The sequence below is a fragment of the Tetrao urogallus genome (genome assembly GCF_951394365.1).
Source record: "Tetrao urogallus genome assembly, chromosome: 5".
Classification (NCBI taxonomy): Eukaryota; Metazoa; Chordata; class Aves; order Galliformes; family Phasianidae; genus Tetrao; species Tetrao urogallus.
The window spans coordinates 15,610,238-15,628,060 of record NC_136818.1 but is presented as its reverse complement, the minus strand read 5'-3'; the positions used below and the strand labels follow the sequence as shown (position 1 = coordinate 15,628,060).

Genomic DNA, 17,823 nt, shown 5'->3' with positions numbered 1-17,823 from the left:
GTCTGCATATATTTTTCTTTGCTCTAAGTTTTTCTTGTATTTTTGGAATTTCTAGTGATTCTTTTGAGCTGCTGGGGGGGAAAAAGAAAAAAAGAGGGTGAGGCATGTCAGGTATTCAACTCATAGAAAGACGACTTCATTGTCTGTATTTGGGCTATCTGTGGCCTGCTGCGCACTGTGCTATTTTGTGTCACATTCCTCAACACCGAATTTACCTAAAGGTCTCAAAATATCTGTGTATATATATCTATAAAACTTTGTTTTTTTTTATTGTTGATGCTGACTGAAAGCTGTTCTGATTGACTTCTGTTCATAAGTCTTCATGTTCTGCTTGTGAGTGTGAGGGGGGTTGTCTCTTGCAATAGTATCTGGGTGTATATCCCAGTTATATGATTTCCAAGATTTTTAGAGTGTGGAGAAGCCAACCCTCAGAATTTTGCATTACTTACCTTAGCTGTCAAATTTAATTAGAACTGGGATAAAGAAAATGTAGCTATCCAGACCACTTAGGAGCGTCTGAGCCATCAGAGACCTGTGGACCATGGCTGTAGGAGCGCTGCTCTGTTACATTTGTTGCCTTTGCTGGAGATTCAGCTGTGGTGTGAACCACCTCAACCAGCTTGAAACCTGGTCCAGCCACCTTGTCTGAGCGGTCTTGTGGAACTCACAGAAATGTTTGCCAGTATTTAGCTTTCTGGCATTTGTGTGGATGCTGTGTTCCCCTGCCAAGACGGTCCTGTCCTCAAGTTCAGGATAAAGCAAGGACGTTCCTTTATGGACATTCCTCAACGCTGTTGTATGCTCTCCTTTAGGCACTGACCCTTGAACAATTTTAAGTACAAAGCCCTTCCTAATTAAAAACAAGCTGGAAAATGAAATAAACTGCCTGAATCTGAAAAGTGTAGCAGGGCATATTCCATGACTGATTTATTTGCTGATCCTAACACAGAGGTTGAGCTGAGGAAGAGTACAGTTGCCTCTTGTGCTTTTTTTAGTCTTTCACCTCCAATAGGAGAAAGAAACTTTAACTATTTTGAGGAGGAGAGGATTTGTTTTCCTTGAGCTCATGACATGGATCAGTTTTCAAGGTTTGTGCAGTGAGACGTTTAGTGATACTGAACACATCCTTTAAGGGTCAGCTGTAGGAATTCAGCCTTCCACTGAACTCACAATCTTGTTATTTTTAATTAGAAAAGGGCTGGTGTTCTTAAAGCTATGGAGCAGTCTTCCCCCAAGCCTGTGTGGTTTTGGTTTTTTTCTTCCCTCTGGCTTTTGCTGTTTCTGAGGCCCTCCTTTAATCTTTCCTGATATTCTTGAGGTGGCTCTTGTCAGCCATTAGATAAAGCTTTGGACATAATAAACTCCTTTCACTGCATGGTATTGTCTCTTAGACAACCGATATAGGGCCACATATTTTTGAGCAAAAGAAGAGCTGTGTATGTAGTTCCAAATTGAAGCTGATAGGCATGAAGAGCGTGACTACTTGCGTTTAGGAAAAAGTGTCACAAGGTTTTTGAAGACATTCTGATCTGAATTTAAAGAAGAGAACAAAACAAAACAAAATCCTTCCTCACCTTCCCAGCAAGTGAATACATTCTATGATCTTACTATTGTTGTGTATTCTGATACCTTTGTCTTCGTACTTTGTGATACTCTCGATGCTACCTGCGATCAGATACCAAATTATATAGATGACTGGTTCATCACAGAAAGGTAATTCCTCTGCTCCTCCCATGGTGTAGTATCAAAGCAAGATCACACCCAGTGGTAATGACATGAATTTTATTGTCAGTTTCTTGCATAATTCAGCATTTGTCTTGCTTTGAAAGTCATTAGAACTTGTATCAGTGTTTTTTAAAAGCATACAGAGAACGGAAATATATATTTGCAATTTAAATATTGTATAAATATTGCCAAATTTGCAATTTGGCTGAGAAAGGGAGACTCAGAAGACTTGTTTTCTTGGATAAACAGAGAACACTAGGTCTGATCTAGGATTTCATGTGTGTTCGTGAATGGTATCTGATGATGCATGAATTCCTGTGTGGCTGATCATAAAAGTAAGATTCTTTTTCTTGAAACTGACTTTATAAAGTCTGGAATTCCCATCTCTGTTATGTTTAATTTACTCATTTTCAGGATTACGATAACAATAGCAATGTGAGTAGGATGGTTTGAGGAGTTTCTATACCGATTCATTAAAAATATAATGGTTTTGAAACTTGTTTTTGCTCTAAGCAGGCATTTAGTTTTATAGGTGTTTTCCTTTTGGCCCCAGTATGGAGCTCTAATGTAAACCAAGCCAAATGCTTCCTGTCGTTGTCTGATTTAAAAAAATAATAAAAAAAAAAAGCGTACTTCCATTCATTGTTTCCATGCAACTTCCTATCCTTTATACAGTAAGAAGGGATAAGTCTGTGACAATTTATGGGCTATCTCTGGGGAAAGAGACTTTCACAACAACAAAACCTTACATGTTGTTTGAAATAAAGAGCAAGGAATGCTAGAAATGGTTTTGTTTACTCATTTCTTCTTCATCTTTTTTTAATAATGATTCTGGAGACAACTTGATTATTTGATTAATTAAAATTGATGAAACTGAATGCTACATTTGATTTTTCCATTCAGCCTGTTGAGATGTAATATTTTCTTGCAGTTTAGGCTTTGTATCTTGATACAAGTATTGATGGAATTCATGCTTTTCTGAAATACAGATGTGTCTGGAGGGAAACCACACTTGATTAATTTTTGCAGCTTTTGGGAAAAGGACAGGGGCTCCATGGGACCTGAGGTTTGTGTAAAAGTATCACCTATATTTGTATTTTTCATTTGTATTTGTTTGCTGAAAACTTGTCTCTTTTCTGCTGCTCGAGGATAACTACAGGAAAAAGTCAGCAACCTTATCTGAAACAGTGGTGAACTATTTGGCACAGAAAACAGAAAATGTATTTCCAAGGTTTATTTAAACAAATATCGACACATCCATGCTGTTCTATTTATACAGATTAAAAGATGGTCTTATATTAGTGGTGTGTTTTCCAAATATTTGGGTGAAGGGATGAAAGAGAGGGAGAGCGTGTGTACAAGACTGCGTGTGCATTAAGTGTGGAAAAATACTTGAGAATGGATCCTATAAGCAGTGTTTTGTTGCAGATCTCAAGAGAAGTTAGGGCTCTGACAGTACTTTGGTCAGGAATAAGTGCAGTAGAAGTTACAGAAAATGCAGCTCATTGATTACAGTGATACTTTACGTGCTGCAGTACATCTGCTTTGAAAGACTTCTTTGTTTTTTAGGTACAGATGTTTGTTTTCGAAGATTATGTCTCATGCACTGGAATGTCTTAAAATTCTGCTCGGCAGATGTTAAACCAAATAGACTTTTCAATCTTTGCATTTTCTATTTAATTAGCTTAATATGTGTCTTATTTAGACACTTAGAGTTTTATTTAGTAAACAAGATACTGATGTATTGACATCAGCTACCCTCGCCTTGCTTGTGCAATTATCAAAATGAGTTTTGCTTTATAAATTTGAATGTCATTTACATTTTTCATAAAATGGATACTTTAATTATTTAGGTACAATTCTGCTTTCTTAAGTAGCAGCAGTACATTGCTACAGAAGTTGAGTTTGATTAAATAGTTAACTTCTCCAATTTAATGTGCATTAATTTTACATCCTTATAAGGACAAAATGTTGTTAGGTGCTTATGTTTGCAAGTAGAAGGAAGTATTTATTGCTTGCAAGATGCAATTTGAAATTTTACATCATGGGAAAAACATGAGATCCACGCATGTAACAAGTGAGGCTTGGTCACCCCTGCTGCGACAGGGAGATGAGCCTCATGCTTTTACCAGTACCTAGCAGCAACAAGAAAGGAGATTTTTTCATTACATTCTCTAGAGAGATGTAAAAGTAAAAAACAAACAAACAAACAAAAAAAAACAGCTGCTGGAGTGTATACCAAGCATAACTGCAACCCCAAAATGGTATGGGATCTGTCATCTGTAGATCTGAGTGACTCAGAATGGGCAAACAGAAGATGCTAGATAGACTTTGTTATGCATAACAGAAATGTCTAGAAAAACTGCAGGAAAATAAAGGATCAAAATACGTTGCAGGTGGAGAAATTCAGTATGTTGTTATATTGAAATGTTGGGCCCAAATGCAGAATGTGTCTGGAACAGAATTGCTGATAATGAAATGGCAATTAATTCTGGAGTAATAATTGTGAGTTAAGAACACATAGAGCAAAGTTCTGATTTCAATAGCTTTTGCATTAGAAGTCAGTGTTAAGTTGGAATGTTATCTTCCAGGAGATAGTTTTCTTTTCCTTTGGAGGAAGAGGGAAAGAGCAAGAGTGCATGAAATGGAGTTTCTGAAGATTAGCAGGCTTTGAGCTTTGGAACGGGGAACCTCTGTTTCTGCACATGTTTTTAATATTGTTTGTACATTTTTAACTCCATCTACAACGAAATGTTGCCATCTGTATTGAATATTTCTTAAGGATATACTTTTCTTCTCAGTTCAAGTTTTATAGCTCCCTAATTTAAGTAGATACATGTGGAGCCTGAGGTTTTTGAGACCCTTTACAAACCCATTTGCAGTTCTTTTTTCTTTTGATTTTTTTCTTTCAGAAATGGCCACAATTTGTCCATGAACCTTTCCATTGTAATTTTAAACCTTTTCCATTTGTCCTTGTAGTAATTCAATCAAAACTAGTTCCACCATCAAAAATGCCTTTTCTTTTTTTTTCTGACAAGAAGCCAATACTAGATATAGCAGTAAAACAAAACAAAACAAAAAAACTCCCTGAAAGCTAAGGATGTGAAAGGAGGCTTATCAAGCCTTATGTACTACAGCTATACTGTCTTTGTGTTTTCAGTACAATGCCTCTATCTTTATTTATTTATTATTTATTAACTCTTTGGGCAACTGAATGTCAAGGCTTTGTTGGCTATCTAGCAAATGAGATGGTGGCAACTGGGGCCACTTCCATGACCAGTAATTCTGTAGATCCTCAGAGAGATCTCATTTGTTGAGATGGGACTCTTATGGATATTTGTGTTGTGATTCTATTAAACTTGCCAGCAATTAATTGTTTTTCAGTGTTTTCGCCTAGCTCTAGTGGAAAGTTTTGGGATGAATGACAAGTCTTTCTAGTAGTTCCTCAGCCCTTAGCATGTATCTAATGGTGTCGAAACACAATGATGTTGGACTGAGTGGTAAAGATTTTAGGAAGAAATTATTACTAAGCGTGCTTAGGTGCTCTGCAATGAATTTTATGCTTTTCAGTTCTGGAGAAAATGACTTTTAGTCCTCTTGTTTTTCAGAACTTTGCTGTCTCTCAAAACTAGGTTTGAGGATCCTGTCTCTTCTTTCCTTCTTGTCCCAGTTGTCACTGTGACTAGTTAATATAAGAAAAGCTCTTAAATTAACCTTCTCCAAAAGAGCTTCTGCAGAAGTCTGGCATTTGGGCATACTGAAATCACTGCTCTGATAGCTAGCCTCCTCTAGGGCTTGCTTTTCAATGTTAAAGTGATGAATTCTAGCAAGATCTGCAGTCATTTATATTGCTTTGTACCTGACAGCACAGAAATCCCTGATGTTTCTCAAGTCTTGATTTGGATTTTTTGTCTTTATTTATAATGACTAGATGTGTGTCATTGCCACATTCAAAAATTAATTAGGTTAAATCTGTTGTTCTACTGAGGAGTGTTATATACCATTGGTGTGTCTTGTGTCCTCTTGTATGACATATGGGAGCCATGCTAATGTGCTTTTGAACCCACAGCAGAGATTCATGTAATTTTCAGGAGCTAATCACACTTTTCAGCAATATAGAAATCTCCATGGAAATACAACAGAAAGTACATTAGCATTTATTATTCGAATAAAATCCATCATAGCTCTTAGCTAGTCTTAGGTTGTATCATCCTACTTTGCTACTTACTGTGTACTCCCCTATGTCGTGTTTACTCCCTTTTCTGCTACTTTCTTAGAACACGTGTTACTCATTAATAACATGGATGATATGGGAAACAAGATTCTGAAATTGTATTGAATACATTCCAGATGTTCATACCAAATAAGGTTGGATCTGTGTTAAGATTTTCTTAAAGGTTTTCTTATTAATTGGAAGTGGAAGATAATTAAGCACTGAACAGTTCTTTAAAATTCTAAATTCACTAACGTTTGCCATCGTAAAGCACTTTCGCAGTAAAGTTGTTATAAAACTACCTAACCTGCTTTCCTTCTTCAAAAGACTTTGCAGGCATTACACAATTAAGATATAATTGTTATAAGAGTCAGGATTTGCTAACTGTAACTAAATTCAATGTATTCACTGAACGAATACATAGTCCAAATCAGTAATAGTGAAACAAAAGCCAAACAATGATCGTACGTTACACATTTATATTCTCAGTAGGATAAGGAGTGAATCCTAAAGGCTTGCAGCTACACAAACTGGAGAAATGTGGTTTTGTATTGGCTTTCAGAGACAAGCAGATATTGCAGAGGTGATAAACGAATGGATTAGTGGTGTCATAGAAAGGGCTTTCTGTTGGTGTTTGTTTGTTTTTCTCCTCAGACTTGTAAATACACACTAGTATTTAAACTACCTAGAAGTAAGTAGATTTTTAGCCACAGGAAGTGGTGTGGCAGGAGGATGGAAGAAATATCAGTGGGAGGAGTCTGAGAGGAGCCAGGAAGAGAGATAGCAGTTAATTTGGAGAAAAGAGAGCTCCTGCCAGTGCCTTGGAGTGGCATGAGACAAGACCTGCAGGTGCAGTAGGTAATGCTGGAAAGAGAAGTTGATATTGAGTGGTGAGCGGGTAGCTCAGGCTGGGGCTTGTCTAATGTAAAGAGACTGAAAGAAAGCATAAATAGAGGGCATGTGGCGGAAAGAACTGTCTCATAGCTGTACAGACTGGGTGCCGGTGGACGTCGTGATACAGAGGAATTGCCAGCACATTTAAGAGAATATTCCTGAGTCTTGAGCTCTTTGGAAGCTCCTAGGAAGAGTGTGGACCAGGGACATTTCTACACAAACACCTATGCAAAACTTGGCAGAAATGCAACGTCTAGTGTAAGCCTCTGTTACTTACCCCATCATACATTTCTGTATTTGGGTAATCTGACAGTGTATGCAGTTGGAATACAGTGGAGCTAGCCTTCAGTAGCCATTCTGATCTCCAGAGACTTTCAGAGGCTGCATTTTAGTCACTAACAATGGACTGAAAGCAACTCTGTCAGAAGAAATAACTCCCGTTTGCCTTCTCCATCTCCTTCCCAAAAATGTTGGTTTCTTACACTGAGCTTCTCAGAAGAGCTGTGATTTAAGGGAATGGTGTACAGAGCTGACAGAAATCGCAGTGAATCAAAGAGAAAACGTTGATGTGTGCACTTAGTGGTGGCACTGGGAGCGTAGTTGCTCAAGGATGCAAAGGGGAAGGAAGGAGAATGTACAAGAAAGGTAGAAGATTGTTTTGGGGCCTGGAGATAGGGTGGCCGCTTTGTTGCAGTGGTGGTGGGTAGTTCACAGTGCTGGACACGCAGCTTGTCTGCTGTGCATCGAGGCCAGCCCTGTGCTGGCAGGCCCAGAGCCAACTCGTGTGCAGGAGTCAAGGGGCCACACTCGTGTGGCCTGGGACCCATGGCAGCCAGCCCTGTGCGTCCTGGTATGCCGCTCGGGTGTGCTGCCAGAGGGGTTACATGCGTTCTGCAGGATTTCTGGCCCGCCTCCAGTTTGGATGGATAGCAGGCAGTGTGGGCATGCCTCCGTCTGCCTGTCATTGTGTAGATAAGCCCTGCTGCACATCGTTATCCAGAATGTGAACTGCTACTCCCTTCTGTGAGTGTTTCCATTTTGCAAAGCCTGCCATGCGGAGCTCTGTCTAGCGCGCCTGGGGGTGCCAGTGAGGAGAGGACATTATAGAAAGCTCAGGGCTGTGGTAAATTAACACCTCTATTGGTCACCGTCACCTTCCTGTAGATGAGCCTTACAGAGATGGGGAAAAACACACAACTTCCTCTAGTGTGGCAAACGTGTATCAAATAAAGACTGGCTGAAGGGGAGGGCTGGTATGTGTACTGCATGGAAACAGGTAGTCAGGAGGGGATCAAGTGCCAGGAGGGAGGTATTAGCGCTTTCTCCTGAACTTTTGCTAAAAGTATGTTTTTTGTCAGCAGCTCCATTTCCATCCTGTTCTAAGTCTTACAGCTTTTTATTCCCGTGCCAGACTTTCTTTTCTCTCTGTCCTTTATATACAGGCTATCTTGCCCCATACTTTTCTGGGACCTCTCCCCCATGCTGCTATTTCTTTTTGGCGTGTGCTTATATTTGTATGAATTTTCTCTTTCCCTGATTTTTTTTTTTTTTTTTTTTTTCTTCTCTGTTATGGTAAAGGCTTCTTTACACATGTCAACTCCACTCTAGTTTGCAAGAAAAGCAGTTCAACACATGGCTGCTCCTTGGCTCTCAGTTTGTTCCCTAGCCCAAGAAACGCACATATTTAGAAATTCTTTTTATGTGCAGATTGTGTAATAACTTGTTCTGCTGCAGGACTTGCACGTCAGTGGTTGGGCTAATTGATCTGCACTTGTACATCAAGAAAATGAGCCCTTGCTGCTGGCGATACTTCTATTGCAAATTCTGAATGTTTCAACTGTTACAAAGGGCAATAGTCTCAGTTTATTTTTATTGTTTATTTATTTTTTAAACTGAGTGTCATTGCTTGGACTGCTTTCATCTTACATGCATATTCTTAAAAAGTAGTAAAAAGACAAACCTGCAATCCCCCATGCAGCCAGTCAGTGCTAATACCAAGCTCCTCATACAGAGAACAGGAAGTTTGTTTATCTTCTGCATCCCAAGCACAGGCATGTGTAATTTATGCCTGCAGCACTGCCTTTAATAACTGCTCCCATTCTTTGGGAGCTGGCAGGATACGTAGCATGCACCAGTGGGTCTCAGGAGCAGCCCCTTCTGCAGGACAAGACATGCACAACCCAAGGCACTGTGGAAGTATCACCATTCTCAGTGGCCTTGTTTTTTCCGTAAAACATCTATTCTAAGATGGTCTTTGGCTTTAAATGGCCAGTTGCTAACTGTATCTTGAGTGAGCTATCTTTTTAACCAGCAAAGTGTAAGTCAGTCCTAATATAACTAAACATGTACACCCAGGTCAAATGATCTCTAGTGCTAGCTAGATTGCTGGATGTAGATTTCACAAAAACAGAAAGAGCTCTGCTATTTGATCATTTATGCATTTTCTTTCACTGTGAACTTTATATTACTATTATTAATAATATATATACTTTTAAAGAAACATTTTCCTTTAATTGTAGTTGCATGCCAGCCAGAGAAATCAGAATTCTGCTTTGTGGTTCTCCTTTATACAGTGTAGCTTTTGAACTGACTAGTTTGTCTAATTCTTATCTAGCTGACTCTGGTGCAAATTAGGGGTTAAGTCAATTGGCGTTCTCCTGTGACCTCCTGAATCCAAAACATACTGTATCTGTTACTGTCAGGGGTGGGTTTGAGCCATTTTGGAAAAGCAAGGCTGCTTTTCATAAATATTTGTCTTGCTTTAGTTTCCTGAGATATAGTTCAAATGTAAACTTTTCCGTATGTTTCAGCTTCTGCTGTATCTTGTTGTATCACATCACGCTGTCTCACTCTCACGTACTATATGAGAGTGCAGCACTGCATCATGCTCTGGTGATTATTTAAAAGGGCGTACACTCTGTTTTGGACTAGATATCCGTTATCAGTGTAGATAATTGCTGTCAGACGCAAAATAGACTCAGTAAACAAACATTTCATTTTATCATGTGATAAACTTCTGTTTTGTCCAGTGTATTTGAATAGTGTTCACCATAAATCAGTAGTGCTTCAAAAGCAACATATGCAACTTGCCCAAATCCTTCCTGCTGGAATTACATTATACTAGACATTAACTTTTTCATTGTTGTATATACATAGTTGCATTTTTCAGTGTTTGGAGATAACAGTGTCTGACATAAGCAAATAATTCATATCTAAGACTAACCAATTCCTCCTAACCACCCTAACTGTTCTTTTTCTCCGTCAGGGTATTTTTGTCATCCTTTTTTTTTTTTTTTTTTTCCTTCCTTAATTTCCTTTCTGATAATGACAACACTATCTTCAATTTTAAATAATGTATTTTAAATTCAGACTTTCAGAGAGAGAAATACTTTAAGAGTTTAACATATTCAGGAGAATATGCTAAATTAAAATTTATTCGTAATGTGGGTAATAAACATGACATCTCTGTTAGTATTCCCATTGGTTTTGTGACCAGAAGGGACATTATTATTTGACAGATGGAATCTGTGAATTGCTCTTTTTCTCTAAATGATATGCATCTGTCTCTTCCCCTGCAGGTCCTGTGCCAAGGAGTGAGTGTGTGCTATCTCCTGTTAACAGTTCACACCCAGTCCATGCTCTATTGGAGAGTTTCACAGTCTTATCTGGCTGTGCAAGCCGAGGCACAACAGGCCTACCACAAGAGGTGCATGTCCTCAATCTCAGAAATCCTGAGGAAGGTCTCGACCATCATGAACGAGAGGTAAAGGAGTAATTGCTTTTCTTCCAGATCCATGACTAAAAGTGTGTCTGCAAATGGGATTATTCTAAGTTTATTTTCTGAATTGTGAACATCCAGACTATGCAAAGAAGCATGTGCAGCTTGCATTGGTATCGTCCACATATGCTTTGCATGTCATAGGAGTAAACTACTTCCATACCCAGTCGTTCTCTCTGTCACCTTTCACAACCACGAAGTATAGTTTAAAAAGTTGGTGGGGTGGGCAAAGGAAATAAGAAACAGATTGGGATCTACAAGAGGCCTTTACAGAATTGGCTGTCTTCAAAGCCAGATCATTTACCTAAATGTGTTGTAAATTAACATGAATACCTTTGGATTCTTGCCACGACCACTATAAACAAATACTAAAGTTCAGATTCTTATAGCCCTGTAATTCATCTTTAGTGCTTCACTGAGTGGGGAATGTTGAGCAGATAGCAAGTGTTGCTGATTATGATAGTTCTTAAGTACAATCCAATTACTTATTTATATACATTGCACTTGGAGAGACTGGCAAGAACTTAAGCTGCTCTGGAAGCAGCAGCAGAAGAAAATTTTTGATGTTAACTTCTGCAGTACTGTTGTTTACTATCAAAACCAAGTGCTGAAGTGAAAAGAAAACATTGCATGCCACAACAGCTGAGTTTCTTAGTTCATGTTCCTACAGTTATTACACACACAAATCCTGAGCACTGTTTCCCGTGAGAGCAGTGTGTGTGTGCACAGTTAGTAGAATTAGTGATGAAAGAACAAAGATGATGTTCTATCATATGGAAGCTTAGGAAAAGAGAGTCTAAATCTGTGCTGGAAGAACTTGTAAGTGGAATCTTTTATAGTGTGTTCAATTCAGGCAGATGCTCTTGGCCATAATCAGTTTTTCCTCTGACTTCAATAGCAGCCTTGTTGTGTTTGTACTGTATTTAACTCAGGGTTTAGTGTATGCATCTGTAGAACTTCAGCTGCTGTATGTTTTCAGTATTTACACTGCCTGAAAGGTCTAGTGTATGATTAAAGAGAAGATACTGTTTTATTTGGAAGGCATCTCATTGATGGCCTTTAATCAAAAATGTCTGATCAACTTCAGTTCAACTGTCATAGAATGAATAGAAAAATATTTTCTTCTGAGAATGAGGAGCAGAGATTCTATTGTTGTTATCTTAAAACTTGTAAGGCATTGGGTTGTTATGAATGACTATAACTACCCTTTTTACAGCCAGCTTTTTAGGCATGAAAAACTGTTTGAAGTTGAAACCTGTGCAGTGTAGTTTCTTATGGAAACCAAAAGCCTTATGTAGTTCTGCTATGCCTTTATTAGTGCCTCTCTTGTCACCCAGGAACTTTTAAATCTGTTGGAAAGTTTCAGACAGATTTACTCTGACAGGTAGGCCTCACAAGGTAATCACAAGTTCTGTTAAAAATATATAGAAGAACATCCTCACTGTAGGGACCTGATGTAGTGTTAATTGTAAATTAATAGTGGCCAAAGGGTGCCTGAATGTGAGGTGAAGTAGGTGAACTCCAGCTTTAGCATCTCCCAAGGGGCCAGAACGAATCAACTGCAAGGCTTACATTTGCATGAAACTAAATGTTATCGTGCCAAAATATGCTCTTACCATGAATTGTGTAGCAGTGCAGTTTTTACGGTTATGCACACACAGCATGAACTAGAGTCACATACACACGAGGCTGTAGACTATGCTAGTACTAATTGTCTTGACAACATGATAGAAAATTTAAATTAAAATTTAAACTAAAATTTAAATGCATAAAGATTAGTTATTGTCTAGTAGAAGGATACTGCATGTGCCTGTTCTAATGTGTTCTGAAAGCAATTGGCCCAGTCTTTTCTGTATACTTCTGTGGTATACTAATACTAATACGATGGACATAGAACATACTCCACAATTTGCAGCCCATAGCCACCTGCTCCCAACTATTTTCTAGTTGCAGCCTTCAGAAATCGCTGCTCTGAAAATGAATGGGAAGCTACAGCAAGGCTTGCTGGTGACAATGTAGAGCAAGAGAGTGTACACAACTTGGAAAGATCAGGTTTTACTTGTAGGACCGGAGTCTGAAAACAAAAAGCGAATATCTTTTCCATTATTGTACAGATCAACTCTGAGTGCCCTTTTGTCTTGAACTAGAATTTCTCATCACTTCAAGTTAAATTAATTTGATTTACCAGCTGAGGTTTTTCCTGTTGCCTGCAAATACTGATAGCAAAGGTAGAGATATGTCACACAATATAGATAATACTCCAGTATAAAAATATTTTTTGACAGTACACTAGTAGAATCTGCAGCCTCAAAATACTACTAGTACTAGATGCTGCGAAATTACACATCTCTTACATCCTGGAAGAAGTGTAAATTTCCTATAGCAAATTCTTTGGAGAACATACTCACAAAGTTATCCTGGTTCTCTTCAGTGTGCAACATACATGTTTAATTAATTTAACTTGCTTGGCACTTGTGTACAATAGACAGACAACAAACATTCACAGACTTTAACTTAGAAAGGGTGGCTGATGTAGGGGAAGGACATGGCAGAGCAATGTGTTCCTCTGTAACATGTGCAGACTTCTTTATTTAATGATTAGTAAGGTTTGGCTGACCAGAAATGTGTGGGATTATGTATTCTGAAGTTTGCACATCTAAATTGATAACTTAGCACTTTCAGGTTAAGACTGACATCTCATAGATAGAAGGTCATGCCATGAAATGCTGCAATCGTGTCTCTGTTCTCCAAGGAATTTATTTGTATTTTACATTGTTTATCTTAGTTGATAGGACATCTTGTTTGTTGAGACTGTCAAGACATTTTCTCCAAGAAAGAACCCCAAAAGTTTCAGTGTTTTTGAAATATTCCTTAGAACTGTCTTTTATGGCACTTCATATTGGCTGTGCTTTATCATAGGAAATAGAATACGGGTGCGTGTAATAGCCACAAGTGTTTTTATTGAGCTTGGCATGAAAAATGCAAGCCTTCTTTGTTTATTTTATTTGATCAAATATTCCTGGGGAAGTGAGAGCATGTGTGCATTTCTGTACTGATCTGGGGCTCAGCTGAAAGCCAGAACTGCCAAACACTTACAGGAACTTTCTCTGTGGCTTTTGGTGTCTTTACTGCTCAAGTTTCCTAGTTTTCAGAAGAGCTTGCTTTCTTGTGAGGCTATTCATTCTGGGAAAGAATTGTTATGTTTCGAGCAATTTGCACCAGAAAAAAGCGTATAGAAAAGCTTTTTATATTAAGATTAAAGTCACTTCTTAAACAAATATGTTATAGAGTCTTCAAATGATGTGAGATTCTTTTAAGAATATCAACTTACATTATTTTGTTCAATGCCTGTTGCGTTTCCCTGATCTGCTTCAGGCATGCAGTCACAACTGAAATAGTTAAAGGTGGAGCAGGGGAATGTAAAATTATTCTCATGTGGGTACTTGGGATTTGAATACATGTGACTACACGGAATCAGAATTCCTGGCAACAGATTCACTATTGTTTTCTTGACATCCTCATCCTCAATAGCTTTAAGATGTTATGCCTGATACAGATGTTTAACATGTGTTATGCGAAATGAAGGCAGGAAAAGCGAGGAATCGTCTTTTTTTTTATAATCATGATTAACGCTTCTGAGGCTGTAATAATTCCAGTCTTTCTTCTCAGTATTGTGTGACAACAAATTCATAAGAGTTTATTATTTTCCTTTGTGAGCAGACCTGATACTAAAATGCATGTTAGTTCCTATTGAGTGGGCTAAGTATTATAGTTGGGCACTTACTAGGGAAGTACCTTCAGGTTCCTGAGCTGGCCTGCTTAAAGCCATAAAATAATGTGCAAAATTGTTGAAGTCCAACATTGTAGTATTTTCTGAGAATTTGGAGAGTTGTAAAAATGGGACAGGAAGAGACAATGAAATTGTCACCTGATAACATTTTTCTACATCCTGACTTTTGCTGTGCATCCTGAATTCAGGGTAGTTCTGTGTTGGAATGATTCAAATTTTAGGACTTTGAAGATCCTGGATCATTTTGCTTAGATTTCTATGTATTGGTTAGATTTCCCCATGCGTTTATTTAAAGTACTTTCTGAAGTTTATTTCAAAAGTTTGTCTCAACATACCTCTAGGAATGCAGCTATATTTTTGAGCTGTGCATTTTCATATGCCAGTTGCTGCATTAGCATTTGTCCATAAAGTGTATGTACCTAAAATTAATGAACTGGGTGGCCAAGCTTTAAATGGTTTTAAATACTTTCAGATATTCTAGTAGCTTACAGCAGTGCTTATGTTACTTGATACGGTGCATGTGGAGTCTGAATAAATGTGCCTTTGGTGTCTTGTCACCTTTACAGCAAGATTTATTTGTTTGTTTTTTCATCTGTTCTGTGAGGTGGTGGTCTTGCAGAAAGGTGTGTATGTTATAACCTGGTGGAAATCCATTGCCAACAGTATGACACTGTCGGAAGTCTCTGCAGAAACAGCATGGCAGATACCATTTGGTATTATAACTTCCATGCCAATTTTCTTAATTTCAAATGCTTGGATAATCACCATGTTTCCTTTTTCACGCTTCCTCTTGATTGTATTCGTTAACTTTCATTTCTCTCCCTGCATAATTTATAGATTGTTATTATTTCTGTCCTTTGGGTTTTAGGCTTTATTTTTATGATTTTCAGAGCAAGGTTCCTTAGATTACTCAAATTACACAACAGCGTGCCATGGCCATGTTGGTGGAAATATTTGTTTCATGCTCAGGCACACAAAGATCTGAGGGAAGCCTTGAGAAAGAGCTCTAATAAAGGGGGTTCGCTTTGAGTGTGGTTAGACGTGCCATCCTGCTGCCCCTAGGCTTTGAAATCTTGGCAACCACATAGGAAGGGAATTCAAAGTTTGTTACTTGACAGTGTAGTTAGTGAAGTTTTTGTTACTCAGTCATTTCAGTTTATGCTTATTTCTTCCTCTAAGAATGCATTTTTTTAAAAACGGGTTTTGATTTAGTGACAATCAAATGTCAATTTGAGGTGTTTTAGTCTTAGTGTCTGAGGCGCAGTAAAAATAAAATGAGCTTCTTTTTCTCCTGAGCTTTTTAGTGCCGAGCTCTCAGTGTCAACATGACCAAATAGTCTGAAATTGACAGAAAAGATGGGCTGGTTTTATTTGAATATTTGAAGCACCTGGCAGAGTGGACTTAAAACCTTTCTGGCAACCTCTTCTTCCTAACTTGATTCTCCTCTGTCCTCTTCCAAATTGAAAGAATTGGATTATAATCCTATGCACTACTGAAATTCATAATGAATCAAAAGGCACAGATATAAAAAGGTTGTTTTATTTCTGTGAGATTAAACTAGACTGCAGTTTTCACTGTCACCATCAATGCTGTCTGTGCACTGCTGTATCACTTGGCTACACAAAGTGATGATTCTAGTAAGCTGATCACAGTATGTGGTACAAAATTCAGGCTGGGAAATACAGGGGATGTTGCTTGGTTTGCCATACTGCTTCCATCTGCCCTATACTCATTAGCTGTGGTACAGTGGGAAGCTTATGCTGCTGCATTTGGGCATGTTTGGTGGCTCTGGTAGGCCAAAGGGATCTGTTTTGAAGAAAAATACTTGCTGTTCTAGAAGAAACTTTCATAGATAAAAGCAAAGTACTGTGCCTTTGTTTCTGCAAAAGACGTCAGCATTGCAAAGGTATATTGCTGAGTTTACTTCTCTGTTTTCTGAACACCTTTGCTTGGCTGCAGTAATGAATGTCTAACTATGACAGCAAACTTGCAAGAAGCCATGCAAAGGTACACAGGGTTTCTGAAGCAGGCATGGCATGGATTACCTGCAGTGAGATGGCCTGAGAGAGGAGTGGTGCTGCCCAGAATATCTGGGGATGAGGAGGAGGTGGAAAATGTTCAGCTTCTCTGGGGATGGAGAAGTCAGAGCTGATACTTCAGATGAGAGGAACAGTTACTTGGAAGTAAAGCGTTTTGTTCCAAATGCGAGAGGGTAAACCCTAAAGAGAAGACTACAGCATGGGATACCTTAATTGCTTTGATGAGTGAGCTTGACATTGCCACATCTTTAAAAACAAAAAACACCTCAGCCTTCATTCAAGGAAGGCTTACAACCCTCTTTTCCCGCCCCCAACCCCCCATACCCCACCGTTTTTTTTCTTAGCACTTTAAAGCATCTGTGCTTGTATAAAATTCAGCCTTTTTTAATGTGGGTTTTTTTGTTTGCCCTGGCCTGCAGTTGCTGTGGGTTGTTTTCAGTCAGCTCAGGAATTGCTGGTCACTGAGTTTGGCAATCATTTCACACTCTGCCCACCAAAACTGCCAAAGGAAGTCCTGTGTCTGCCAGAAGAGGCTGTTTGTGCAGAGCTGCTGTCCTGCAGGAGCGCTGCCTGGTGCCTGACTACTCTTAAAGAGACAACAGTAACTTCACACTACTTGAAAAGTGCAGGGCAAATCCTTGGTGTTTTTTTATTCAAGAAATGGAATTATTTTCCGTGCATGGAAAATGAGACCTATTCTGTTTCACAGAGCTTCTTGGAACGGAGTGTGAAGTAATGCCAAGGCCCACTTCAAGAGGCCAAGGGGTTCAAAGGAAAAATATCAGAATGACTTTTCTGATTGCTTGGAGTTTTCGGTTTTGCTGACTGTCTTTAAAATATCCTGTTAGGAGCTGAAAGTTGGACTGTCTTACTGATGTTTGTTTTCCTCTGCTGTGTGTGCCCACAGATGCTACTTTGCAATTACAAGATTGTAGAGAGAACTAGGCAGCTGTTCCAGCCTTCACTGCTGGCTTTACCAGTCTTCCTCCTTCTCTGCTTCTCATATGTGTACAAGTACATTGTGCACATGTACATGTTCTTTCAGGCAAATGCATGTGTTGTGATTTTGATCATAAACTGTGATCCAAATTCTTGATCTCTAATTCCCTCCTTAAAACCCCTTTCTATCTGATGTGGCTTGGAATATTTATTAATTACTTCTTTGTCTATAGTTACTTTACCAATAAAAGATAGTTAGAGAAATGATAGCATTTCCAGAAGTCCTTTTATATCATAAACTTGATGGGCAGGCTCCAGTCTGGTTTTGGGCTTACGTGTGTGTATGAGGGAGATGTTGAAGCAGCACTTGCCATGAGTGGCTGGGTTTATGTTGTTCTCTGGAGTGTCTGTTTGACACTAAAGTTGGAATTGATAGAGTTGTTC

The 17,823-nt window shown here is 38.7% G+C and overlaps 1 protein-coding gene across 1 annotated transcript in view; it reads left to right on the top strand.

Moving 5' to 3' along the window:
* The window catches only part of TGFBR3 (transforming growth factor beta receptor 3), a gene marked incomplete at both ends in the record, with an annotated part of 94,541 nt that overhangs the window by 20,365 nt on the left and 56,353 nt on the right, over window positions 1–17,823 (top strand). Inside the window, one exon of the mRNA XM_079535507.1 lies at window positions 10,411–10,595. Within this exon, the coding sequence (XP_079391633.1) occupies window positions 10,411–10,595 (185 nt within the window). The remainder of the gene's footprint in view (window positions 1–10,410; window positions 10,596–17,823) is intronic.